At 38.4% G+C, this 13729-nt stretch overlaps 1 protein-coding gene across 4 annotated transcripts in view; it reads right to left on the bottom strand.

The window, feature by feature from the left end:
- Window positions 1-13729, bottom strand: part of csmd3b (CUB and Sushi multiple domains 3b) — a 159220-nt gene that overhangs the window by 39014 nt on the left and 106477 nt on the right. For all 4 annotated transcript variants that reach the window (XM_036145171.1, XM_036145173.1, XM_036145172.1 and 1 more), the window contains exons 42-45: window positions 12323-12508; window positions 11975-12169; window positions 9148-9321; window positions 5641-5814 (exon numbers count right to left, since the gene is read on the bottom strand). In XM_036145171.1, coding sequence (XP_036001064.1) covers window positions 5641-5814; window positions 9148-9321; window positions 11975-12169; window positions 12323-12508 — 729 coding nt within the window. The remainder of the gene's footprint in view (window positions 1-5640; window positions 5815-9147; window positions 9322-11974; window positions 12170-12322; window positions 12509-13729) is intronic.

Here is a 13729-nt window from a genome sequence, read left to right as displayed (position 1 = left end):
CCAGTGCATCAACTTCCACGTGTTTGTTATTTCTCCTAAGCCAAAAACTATTCATTCCTCTGGCAGATCTAGGTTTAAAAGGATTTATTTTTATAAATGCACAAATATGTTTCTTATTAGTATAATATTAGTATGATGACAACTCTTTCTGACATACAGAACTTGAAGCTCATCATCAAAGATAACTCAACAACATACCTGCTGAGACATTCAAAATTATGAGAAGACTTCAATTGATGTGATGCGAATAAAATGTTTCCAATGATTACAGAGAAAAGAAGAAATTATTTTGACAAGCCATTTTAATAAATATAACATTTATATATATTTTTCACATTTGAATCATTCACTTGTGGTCTATATAAAGTGGAATTTCAATGTTTTGGTCTGAATTGCTCAGTATTGATGCCCCACTGCTCCTCTTTTACCCCTCTTCTGAGGTGCATCTGAGAGCAACTTGTTTCGGTGCTGTCTCTCTAAATGAGGCACTTCCCACCTACCGACCATCCAGGTCACAGAGCGTGTCACTCCACCCCGTTCGGCCATTTGTCTAGTACGCTGGGGGACTGTGTAATAAATTGTGTGGGTTAATACACCCAACAATTAAACATTTTCACATTTGCATCCTTCAGCTTGGACTACAATATCGTAGCAAAATATTAAAATGGATTTGTAAAATTGGTTTGCCGGAAGTCCATGAATTTGTTTGCCGTCTCTGCAGCAAATACTGTAATGCTTGAAAAATATAACTCAAACAGAATATACGGATAGCTACCCAATACCTGGAGAGACGAAATTCTAATTTTCTGCACTCCCAGAGCCTCCAAGTTCACAAAAAAATATTTTTTTAAGGGGTAAAAAAGTGGATTTTGCATGATATGTCCTCCTTAAAGAGGTATGCGATCTTTAAAACTCAAGAAAAATGATGAGAGGGCCTGGGTAAGTTTTCCTCCATTTCTATTATAAGTTCAATAGCCTTCATTTCAGCCCCTGACATGGTGGCTTGTGATGGGATGTAAACACTGGTCAGAACAAGGGAAGAGAACTAAGAGTCTGGGTAAGCACTATATGTCGTCTGTAAAGCATTGACATCCGAACATAGTCTTCAATTATGTAAAAGAAGATTTCAGTGTGCTGCGGTTCACACAAAACAACTAGAAGCCCGGCAACAGAAGTGAGCTGTCCAGGGTGGGCTCAGAGCAAGGTCTTGTTTCAATAGAGGTCGATAGAGCTACAGAAGTCAGAGTTTTCCAAGGTGAGAAGCAATACTTTTTTAATTTTCTTAGCTAGGAAGTAGACAATAGCCAGGTGGATTAAAGGCAAGGGTGTGCAGGGTCTCAGTTTCCAAAGATTTACATGCTCGCCTGCCCGTTTACATTGTTTGTGTCTCTGGCAGTATTCATAGGAGGCCACTATGCCACCAACCAAGGTCTCATTGAAGTTGGGGATGATGAGAAATGGAGATAAAAAAATCCCTAGAGAGAATGGTCTGATGTTTAGGAGTTTTTCTTTAGTGAAAGTGACCACCAAAGGGAGGCAGAGAGCATAATAAACACACACAAAACAAGAGTGAAGGGCCACGGCTGCCATCCAGGGCCGCATCTTGTCCATATTAATAATCATCTTGTTAACAGGTTTTCCTACCTGAACTGTAAATCTCTGCCGCCCCTCAGAATTACCAAGGGGCCCCTGACTGCATCTCTAAATAATGCTCTCCTTTCCTGGCCTGTCAGTGAATGGCAATGTCGATGTAGGTTTGGGGCTGTGCCATACTTTTAATTTTCAGAAGGTGGATTAAACAGCACTCTATGAGGTGTTCAAAGTTTAGAATATTGATTGATAACCTAACCCCTCTTCAAACTTCTCCATGACTTTGTCCCTGATCTGGTTCATTAATCTCAAACAAGCCGAGGCCTTTAAAGAACAGCTGTATACCTTTACTTAAATAACACAGAGGTAGACTATTTTCTAATTAAGGGACTTCAGAAGAAAATTATTTGGACTGGGTTTTAATTAAAAGAGCAAAAGAGGCACAATAAAAATGCATGTATGACTTTTCAGATTTTTACTTGGAAAAAATGCTTAAGACCATGTTAAGCATAGTTTTTGTTGTTGAGATTCACAATTATGCACTACTTTCTGTCTATGAATCACAAAACAATCTGAGTAAAATAAACTGTAAACTATGATATGGCAAATAGGGAAAAACACTGTATTAACAAGGCTCAATAAGCACCCAGTTTTATCTTGTTACCATGCATAGGTTAGAGAACTGCCGTGAATAATAATTCATTTTAAAGCCCTTTGAGCCCGTCTTTACAAGAAGTGCTAATATTTCCAGTTTTCAGTCATCATTTTTCCATCATATCCGGCATTCACTGTCAGCGTCCTCTGTTTGTCATTGTGCCTCATAATTATTCATCTCTTGGTTACTTTGTTCACTGAAACTTCTCAGTGTTTGTGTGGTGATTGTGTAAACAGACATCCTACAGTTATTGGCAGAGTATCTCTTTCATCTCACTTTCAAACTGCCCAGTTTGAAATGTATCTGGGAGGAGAAGAGCCCACCCAAAGTAAAAAAAAAAAAAGACTGCTGTTGGGTGGTAAAACAAAGGAGAGAAAAAGAATAAGAGAAGACACATAAGGAGATGAAGAAAAAGAGAGGAGAGCACAATTTTAAAGTAGGGGGAAATGAAGACAGGCCACAAGAGAGAAGCAGAAGCAAAGCAACTTGATCAGCGAGAATCAGAAGTAACTTTGCATGCTGCAGACACGCAGCCATCTGACACTGCCAGCGGGCCCTGTGGCTACACACACGCACAGATTCAAACACATTTCATAGTCTCATCATCATTCTCTGTTTGTGTCTCTAAACAAGAGCCTCTCATCTCCATAATTACAGTATAATTTGGCTGTAAAATAATTTCCCTCAATAACTCCTGCATGAATAACCTCAATAAAAACTGCTACAGCTCAGAGAGGCTCCCCAACATGCCAAGAAATGCACAAACCACCCTGGCCATGCAGACACAGAAGCGTGCCCTCCAAAATGCAAATAAACGCTCACAAAAGTATACTATTAAGTCTTCATATTAAATATTCCCCTTTGTTCTCCACTCATTTTAAAAACAAAGCAGCCCCCGCTACTCCTTCATGGACTCCATCTCTGTCTTCCTAATTTAGTCAAAAATTGGCCCTGTCGCTTTAGGGAAGCTAGGCCCTATAATTGGCCTCATCATCGCCACCTCCACTGTGCTCTCTGTGTGGCTTTAAAAAAAAAAATCATGACACTCACAGCGAGTGACCAATTTTAGAGAATTTTCCACAGCAGCCCGGACACGTCAGAGCCTTCTGTTGTGTCCTCAAGCCCCAATAATATTCTCAACCCAGACCAATAAGACAGATTTGTCCCTCTGGCTCTTTAAGGCTTCTGGTGTGAGGCTGCAGATCCTGAGTAGCACTGGCTGCAAATCCGTGGGTGTTTCCCTCCCCCCCCTCTCAAATGCAGACCACGCAACAGCTGTGATAGTCGTTGAAGGTATTCATCGTGAATAGTTTTACTTCCCAATTTCATGAGAACAGGCCCTTTTTGTTGAAATTGTATGAAAAAAATGTTAATGCCGCTGCACTCAGAATTCACAATTTCTAACAGATTTTGGATACAAAACATAGCATATATCCACAAATATATGTGAATCTGAACTGTTTAAGATGTATCATCTGATATATAGATATATATATATATATATATATATATATATATATATATATATATATATATATATATATATATATATATATATATATATATATATATATATATATAATCTATTACAATCTGACTTTCAATAGTCTTTAGTATGTAAGTGTTTTTAAAAGCACATTTTTCTGACACAATGGAGCCTTTCAAGTCAAACCTCTTTAAACACCACAATGAATGAATGAATGATGAGGTCCCATCTGAAATTGTACAGTGTGAATGACTGCTGTTGTACAAAGAACATAGTTATTTTCTGTAGAGAAGTGACTTTTCTCAGGCATCTGTGACTGCTTATCGCCAACACTACAAAAGACAGAATGAATGCTCTTAGTTCCAGCAAAATCCTCTAAGCGGGATAATAAGTGGATGAGATACGTGAAAGTCAATAGGTAAGAAAGGTGGATTTTCTGAAAATTATTCAAAAAAATTTTGTTGCGCCAAGATAAACGATTGGGATTTTGGCATGAAAGGTGAGAACAACCCAGAGTTAAAGACCACCACACAGTTCATGCCATGCCTACGATACAGAGGCAGAACATGGAGCCAGCAGCCAGACAATCCAGTTGACCGTGAGTGTTGTTTGTGAGCATAAAGTGAGTTTTTTTGTCTTGTATTTTTCTTTTGATCCATCAGTCACTATGAAACAACTGTTGATGCACACTTTATTAGACTAATTCAATAACAGTTTTCTGAATATTTATTCTACATGGTTACCCTTGATAATTTGTTTGCCTCCCAACTGCAACATGAGCATTAGCTTGACATGATTTTAAGGGCAAAAACAAGATGTTGTGGCAACACTAACCACAAATGAACTGAGTTCTTTAGTGGCCTTGTGCTAGCTTTTTATCTTTAACATTCTTATCATACATTTATCAAATTTGGATCCTGAAATTAAAGAAACCACAAGCCTGAATACAATTGACAAGCAAGAAGTTGGGAAAACTGAGACATGACCCTTTTAATGTGTGAGGAGTCAGTTTGTTGTACAGTTTGCAGTCAGTAAAATTTTGAATCAATCAATAATTCCCTGGCATTGGCACATGCACCCTAAAGCCCGCAGGAGTAGTTTATAGTCAGTTTTCCCTGGATTGTGTTACCTTTGAACCAAAACAAAGACATTTGTTTTAATGATGTGCTCAATTGCCTCACATCCAACACAACACTTTGATTTGGTTTCTCTCATTGAATGACCCTCCCTCACCCTGACTTTGAAAACATGTCTTCGTCAATAAGCGTCACTGTTTTTATTCTGTTTTCAAGGCAGTTACATTTAAATTGAGCTGCTCTCCTCCTTTGTTATCGATAAAAACTGTGCTGAGCTTCAAAGCAAAAGTGATTGGATTTTATCTCATTACACCAGTTTTTATGACAGATTTGAAGCCAGGGTAGACTTGTTTCATGCTTAAAAATTTGCCTTAATTTGTTATTCAGTCAATTTTATTTTAAGAAACTTCGAGGCAGTTTGCCACACAGTAGATTTTAATCTCTCCAACATGAGATGTTTTTTTTTTGCATTTGTTTGCCTCTGAAGTGATTTCTAAGTTGTTTTGCACTGACTCTTCAGCTCCAGAGGGGAATAAGGTAATCAAACTTTCAACAAATAGCTGGACTCCTCAGGCTCAAAGCTGCCTGTTTGTACAAAACATAGCAGAATTGGTCTAGATCTTATGTAGAGTAACGTATAAAAAAACTAAATAGAAACTGCTTCCCTCAGACAGCTAAATAATACGTAAACAACGTTTTTAACTGAGACTTGTGTGGTATAAGGTGGTATGTAAATAAAGGTGACATTGACAACATGCCATTGCGTGTTATTTCTAAACATACTTATGACTGAGTATAGAGTATAGACTAACTATGGAGTTGTTTTTTCTTACATATGCAGATGGGAAGCTGTCCAGACCACTGGTTGTCTTGGTGGCAGATTCGAACCGATGAGCCTATGAGGCGGTAGCCAGGCAGACACTGATACACAACCGTGTCACGGTACCCAAAGTTCTCCCCAATGACCTGGCCGTTCACGATTCCCTCTGGGATTCCACAGTGACCAGCTGGAGTAGAAAAAAAAAACACACACACACACACACAGAGCATTCAGGTAATGAGCTCTATTGTTTAAAACACACCAACATGGTCTTGTCACATTTCTCTTTTTATTCTTTCAACATGTTGTCTAACTGAACAGATTCTGAGTGATTTTAGTAGGCGGGCCACTTCAGCTAAAGCTCATCACTGTTCAATGTTTTGTCAGTTTTTGGATAATGTTTCTGACTGGGGATCACTGGAGTCCTCAAGCGTTGCGAAAAGCTTGGTAATTGTTTCCACACTGATAATTGTCAACAACTGTGTTGCTTCTGAGTTCTTCAATTCTTAACTTCTTAAATTGGGCCATGTTGGTTTGCAAGACTTTTACTTTCATTAATAAGTAATTCAGTCATTTGAAAATGTTTTTTGTGCTTACTTACTTGGTCTGTGATAAAAACTCTGTTTGACTTGAAATATTTAAGTGTGCCAAAGAAGCCAAAACAAGAGGCCAATACTATTTCACAGTGTGTAAAAAACTTTAACAAACTCAGATACATTTTACTTCTACTCAGTAATCTACAACTTTCAAATGAAGACATTTAAAAGTTTAAGAATCTAGAATAACTTAGTGCACAGGATTCTGGGGCTCCCCTTTACTCCATGAACAGATTCACTCACACAGGTTTGATTGATGTGCGGCGCGGCGACGAGACACTTTAAAAACCATTTCACAAAGTCACAAGGGAATGTGTATTTTTCTGCTCACAGAGATTTTTTTGGATTGAGTATTGATTTTGTTCTTTACAGTAGATAAAACCTTCACTGCAACCCCGACGTCAGCGAAAGCTAACGATTTAAACGCGGCCAGGGAGGTGGGACAGAACGAGAAGAGAAAAAGGCCGCATCATATTAACTTTGTCATCTGACATTGTGTTTGAGGTGTTGATTACTCGAGTTAAAGGGCACTGCTCAGGGGGTCACAAATCAGACTTTTTACTGAATCCGTTGGAAACCCCTGAACACTGAAAAAAGTGAATCAACCACAAGCCTGAAGCCACCACAATTTGCAGAAGTCCACTTGTTTCCTTCTGGGGACCACTTCATGCTGGTATTAACAAGGTATTATTACAAGAAATGCCTTGTTAATGTTAGCTTTAATAACTGCCACACTAAAAATGGCAACAGTTGCATGGATTGGTATTGGGGTCAACATTATAACGGTATTACACTGGTGAGGTTTAGGTTGGGTAGACAAGAGTCCCTTTGCTAAGTTACATGTAGGCATCTTTCAGGACGAAATAACCTTATGGAAACATAACCATGACATCCTATAAACACAAAAGTTTAAATGACTGTGTTTTCTAAAAACAAAACAGGCAAAATCTTTTTCTACCACTTTTGAAAATAATATACTGGTGTGATTTAAGACATTTCTCATTAATCTAATATATTCATATGTAACTGAAGCCTGAATACAATAGAAAAGAAAGTCATAAACCATAAACTTGAAACATAATAAAAGACTTAACCCTTGACGTTTGGCAGCATTTCTGTTTATTCGTTGTGAACCAAATTAAATTAAATGAAGCTTTATAGAGTTGTCTTTAAAAACTGCAACTACCCCCCCTCCCCTTAGCTTGTGATGCGTTCCCGCAAGCCTTGCTCCTGCGGAGGCTTCACCACGAAGTGACAGCTCCCTGTCATAACACGTGTTACCCCTGGCTGGCACGCTGGCAGAAGAAAGATACAGTTTCTGTGGGATTCATATATAAAAAATGAAGTTCTAAATTAAGTCAGAGCTCAGCTGAAGCTCAGCAGAGATGGTGTTGTTCACGAGGTGGAGGGGGTCAGAGGGGAGCAGCTGTGAGGCCAGACATGAGGTGTAGGGCAGAACCCTTCCTTTGATACCTGTCCTCATTAGATTGACGTGAAAAAAATCTTCCCTGCTTCCACTCTAATGATGTTTCTTGCTGGAGAGGCTTGTAAAAGTATTCCTACTCCCAGCTTCTTCTTTTTTTTTTTATATTTTTTACATTACAACTGATCTGTTAATCGAAGTCCAACACAGATTGACATTAACACTGGTTATTTTAATATTTATTGATTGCAAATAAATTGTTGAGATATTCACCAATGCTTATTGTATATAGCATGCTTTCCTAATGTTGTGTGGAGGAAGGTGCTCTGTTAAAGTCAGACGTCAGATGAGACGAACATGCTACATTTTGTTGTACTTGCAAAACTATTGCAAAAGACGACTGCTCATTACCCAAAGTGAAACACAGTGGTTTTAGCCTCATACTGTGGGGGTGTTTTTGTTTAGCAGTGGAAATGGATCAGTAAGTATGATGGAAAAGATGTATATTTCTCTGTCTAAATGGTAAAATCTGGTTACAAAAAGGTTGACAGTCTTGACAGTCTTTGACTACGTTCACACTGCAGGTCTTAATGCTCAATTCCGATTTTTTTGTGAAATCAGATTTTTTTGTGTGTCCGTTCACATTTCCAAATACATGCGACTTGTATGTGATCTCCTGTGTGAACTGAATGCGTTCAACCGAAGTGTCCTGCATGCGCAGTTGAGGACGTGATGACGTCACACATAGCAAGCGTCCTCAGTGTTTGTGGAAGTAAACATGGATTATAATGCTGCCGCGCATTTGCGGTCATTAATTTATTTTCTAACCGGAGCTTTCCCTCCATTGACTGCTCTTCTTATTGTTGTCCGCTATGGGTGTCGTCTTTCTTCCCGCTTCTGCATAGCAGGACGCAGAATGGTGACATTTGTCGAGTATCGGTGACGTACAGGTCGGATAAATGCAACCCAGCCATACAGACACAGGTCGCATTTGAAAAGATCAGATACGTATCGGATTCAGGACCACATATCCAAGTGGCCTGGGTTGCATTTAAAAAAAAATCCAATCTGTGTTGTTCAGACTGTCATAAAAAGATCAGATCCAGGTTGCATGTGGGCAAAAAAATCGGAATTGGGTCACTTCAGGCTGCAGTGTGAACGTAGCCTTAACTCGGGGGGTTTGAACACAAATAAATGCATTTTAAATATTTTTTAGAAGTAAAGAAATACAACCATGAATTTATTTATGTCAAATTCACAGTTACGTGCTGCTTTGAGTTGGCCTTTTACGTACAATTTCACTAAAACACTTTAAGGGGAGAGACTGTGAAGTCGTTTGCATATTGCAAGGTGCTGTTTGTATGTTTGCTCTTGTGTTCTGTATTCATCATAAGCTTTGAATAAAAGTCAGAAAGGTCGTGATTTAAAAAATGATCTCACTTTAGATGTGCCGTATTATTCTATAGTAAATAGTGAGATTTTTATTTACAAGATTACTCACCTAAACACCTCGTTTCTGTTCCACTCCAGAGCCCTGATGACAGGCACTCTCTGACAGCTGACCCCACCAGCATGAAGCCAGCATCGCATGTAAAGATGGCCGTGGCGCCAAATGTCGTCTGAGTACCAATCTTCTTCCCATTTGGAGGAGAGGGCAGGTCGCCGCATGAGATAACTGCAACACATGGTTGGACAAAAGCAATTTAAAAATCAGTTGCCAGCCACTTTAGCACCGGGTTAATTTGAGAAGCTGCTAGACCTCATTTGTTTCAGCAAGAAATGCTACCAATCTTGGCAAGCTGTGTGGCTGGCAAATTTGGTGCTGCTGTTTTTCTCCTCCTCCACTCACAAAATGCCCAGCGAGGAAAATAACAAGCCACGGAGAAGTGCCACAGTATTCTTTGAATAAAAATAACAGTCATCTAAAATGTCAAAGAATCCCAGGAAGAGACCTCCTGAATGACAGCTAAAAATGTCAACTCTCCCAGGTTAAATAATGTATTGAAAGGATGAAAGTCTAACCTTGTAGGATGACTCTGTCGTCTTTGGATAACATCAAATTAGATGAAAGAAAAAAAAAAGGAATTTAAAGATGACAGTCGATTTAAAATGACGAGCTTTTACAGGCTGTTTTCTTTCTGACAGAACTGTCAGATAGGTTTATATGTAAGCCAGGTTATGATTCTTGCTGATTCTAGCTATCATGAAGCTTCTAGCTTTTGCATTTTGCCCAAAATGAAGAACTGGGTACAACTTGTTATACTGGTAAGTGTTCATGGTTCGGGTACAATGCCCAAGTGACCTAATGTGCCAAATCCATCCTTTTAAAATATTAACTGTAAATACATCTGTCATTGGTATTCTCAATCATATCACAGACGGGTTCTGTGTTCCAGAGATAAATGCATTTTAGTGCAAAATGTGCACATTAACTTCAGAACAAAAGCAAAGGACCCTAGGAAAATGTTGGCTGAAGCTGCAAAGAGGGTGATATTATCCACAATGAACGGAGTGCTGTACCGAAATGGGCTGAAAGGCCACTCAGAGAGAGAGAAGTCATTGTTCGGAAAGTGACATATACAGCTAGATACAGCTTAAAAATATACACTGGCACACAGACCTTAATTTTGGGAAACGTTTCCTATAGTAAGATGACACTAGAATTCAAGTGTCTGGCCGTAATCCCCATCTATACATTTGGAGGAAAAAAAAGATTGAAAACAACATCCCAACTTCAAAGTGCAGGGTTGGAAACATTATGTTGTGTGTGTTTTTCAAAGAGGGAGGGACTGTTGCAATTCACAAAACAGATTCTATCATGATAAAGATCATTAAGTGAAACGTTTGAAGCAACATCTAAAAACAATAGCTGGAAAGTGAGAGGTTGGGCACAAATCTGCCTTTTGGATAAACAATGACACAAAATTAGTTATAAAGTGGCTTAAGGACAAAAAAGTCAGGACATTTGAGCAGCCATCACAAAGTTCTGGTCACTGTTCTGTAGAAATTTTGTGGGCAGAGCTGACCATGTGTGTGTTTGTCAGCAAGGCAGGCCACAAACGTGACTCAGTAACATCAGGTTTGTCAACATGAATGGGCCAAAATACCAGCAACCCCATGTGAGATGCTTGTGGAAAGATACCTAAAACATTTGATACATAGTCACATAGTTTCAAAAACAATTCTACCAAATACTAAGCTTAAGCCACAAAGTATGGCAAATTCTGGATTTGAAAAAAAAAATCTGGTCAAATTTTGTCAAGAAGCACAAATACTGATAGTAATCCTAACTGACCACAAACAGAAACATTAAGTCACATGTAATGTCTGAAAGAGAGAGGGAAAGTCTTTTTTATCACACAGTGAGGGATAACGTTTCATTTTAACTGTAGGTGTGATCCCCTCCAAGCATTGAGCATGCTGAGGTGAGTGAACTTTGGTGCAGTTCCTGCACTGAGTATGATCAGAATAAGTAACGTTACTATAGGGTCAATCTTGTGATTTTTAAGTAGCATTTACATAGATTGTTTAGCAGTAGTTCTTATAAGTGCCATATATTCCATCTCTGAGTTGCAATTTGCATGGTGCAAATTTTTTCAAACATCCAAGGATATCTTTGGCAGCCAAGCTTAGTCAAATAGCATACACTACATTATCTGAAACAAACAGGTGATGCTGCAGTGTTATTTTCTTACAATCACACATTGTTTTACCTATACCAAGGCAGATGGGAAGGAATGTGACCGGAGTTTTAGCAATGCAAAAATCAGTCAAGATCAAAATCGTTTTATTTTCTCTTGACCAGCTCTGAGCAGTCATTTGCAGACGAAACTCTGAAAAATAGGAACTTTTTTCACCCATGAAATGCTTTAAAACTAAAAACAGTATTTTGACTGTGCCTTTGGATGAAGATTGACACTGCCTTTAACAGGACATAAAACTTAAATATTGCCACAATAATTGCTATACAATCCACATTTCAACATGTGGTTTTAGATTTTAGAGACTTTTTACCAACAAGAGGCTAGAATTCAATAGAATTTAAATTATATTACTATCTTTCTAACATTTGCTTACCGCAGTTTTAATTAAGTGTTTCGCTGCCTTTTTTTAATTTCTAATTGTTATCCAAATCTTTTACATCTATATATCAATCAGAAGAGTTTTGCAAAACGATGAGAAACACATGGAGGTGTAGATTATAGCCATATTAAATTTCACAGCAAAAAAAAAAAAAAAAAAGCTATAATTTTCAGGAAAAAACTGCAAACATACTTTTCACTACTTTATTTTTAGTGCCATTTAATTATGACTACTTTGCTACTCACTCTGGCAGTGCGGCCTCTCGTTCTTCCAGCTCCACAACCCATTGGCTAAACACTGGATGTGGGCAGGGCCTAATCTGTAGTACCCTGGATCACAGGTGAAGACAATGCGTGTTCTGAACTCATAGTGCGAGCCGTTGACAATCCTCCAGCGGCCATGCTCCAGGGAAAACGACCCGATGCTGGGACACACTACAACTGCACAAACAGAAGAAAATAAAGCGTCAGCAGATCCACTCACTTGGGAAAGTCAGAGAATTTTGCTTGTTGTACTTCTGCGTCAAAAGCATGACATTTTGAAATCTAGCCCTTATGTTACACAGCTGGCGCCAGGATCCACGTGTCACTAACCAGAGCATCTTGGTATCTTGTTGTGGTTGCTCCATGTTCCGTCAGGCTGACAGATGGCTGATGTCAGTTCCTTACTGGAGAGTCTGTATCCGTCATTGCAGAAGTAGGAAACTCTTGTTCCCACGGAGTAGTCAGCAGTTAGCACCCCACCATTTATTGGAGCCTTGGGTGGCCCGCAGGACACAGCTATGAAAAGAGAGAGTTACGCTGATTTTAAAACATTCATTTCTATTTCGAAACATTTGAAAATCACACAAACCGCACAATCCCACTGTATTACATTCCCTCATCAGCTTTAACGCCTTACTTTTCATGTTTTTAAATTATGTAATTCAACTTCCGATTGTAGAGGTGGAATGATGACAACATGTAACTACAATGAGTTTTAAAACTAAGAACTGGGTGTGCAAGTTTAAATATATTACGCACTGAACCCTACACAGTTAAAATTAGGTTTAAATATACAGAGATCCTCACTTATGTGTGGTTTTATGTAATTTAGTAAGTTGCACTTGACAACACACACGTTGTAGTCATTAATAAGTTTCCAGGATCATTTTGGCTGGATTTTAATAGTAGCGCTCATTTAAATCGCTGGGTTTCTTGGTGAAATCTCAGCTTTTAAAAACAGTAGATGAATTTTTAATGATGTCAGGGCTCCATTGCAGAGCCTTATTTTACTCAAATTTATCCATTACAAAACCAGCTTTGATGTTTGTCCTGTTGGAACACCCAATTATCTTAAAGGTTCAACTTTCTAATTAATTTTGTGTTTTTGTTGACAGGGACAATGGGCATTAATTAACATTGCTGTAAATGCACAAAAATGAGCCAATATTAGATTAGATAGAACTTTATTGATCTCACAATGGAGAGATTTACTTGTGATATATGCTAATTTGCATCTGTTGTCGCAACGAAGAAAGCTATACCCACCAAGCTTGAACGTTCATACAGTGTTATTTTATTCAAAAAGCTTACCTTCACTCCCACAAACTATCCTCTTGAAATTGTTGGCTATTAGCTTCATATTTGGCTAGTTATGTGAGCAGTTGTTAACTTTGATTGAGTTTGAAAGTGTTGCATTTCTAGCTTGTTCAGCATCCTGTCATTTAATGTTGCTGTAGTTCACTTTGGACAAGGACACTCATGCTCCAACAGTTCCCAGTTAATTATGGGCTTCAGTCTAGTTTGTGCTTGGGTTCCCAAAAATCATAATGAATAACCAATAATGCCTTTCCTATGCCTTATTGAAATTGGGAGCAACGATTGCACAAACACATCAAAACTGGTTTTAGAATGGATAAAGTATGCAGGAAACCACCTAAAATTAATTATACCTGCCAAGAAAATTGGTCAAATACACACACTATATATATATATATATATATATATATATATATATAT

This window comes from Fundulus heteroclitus, chromosome 13 (assembly GCF_011125445.2).
Source record: "Fundulus heteroclitus isolate FHET01 chromosome 13, MU-UCD_Fhet_4.1, whole genome shotgun sequence".
In the NCBI taxonomy this organism is placed as follows: Eukaryota; Metazoa; Chordata; class Actinopteri; order Cyprinodontiformes; family Fundulidae; genus Fundulus; species Fundulus heteroclitus.
Note: the sequence above shows the minus strand (reverse complement) of the source record. Positions and strands in the feature narration are given on the sequence as shown.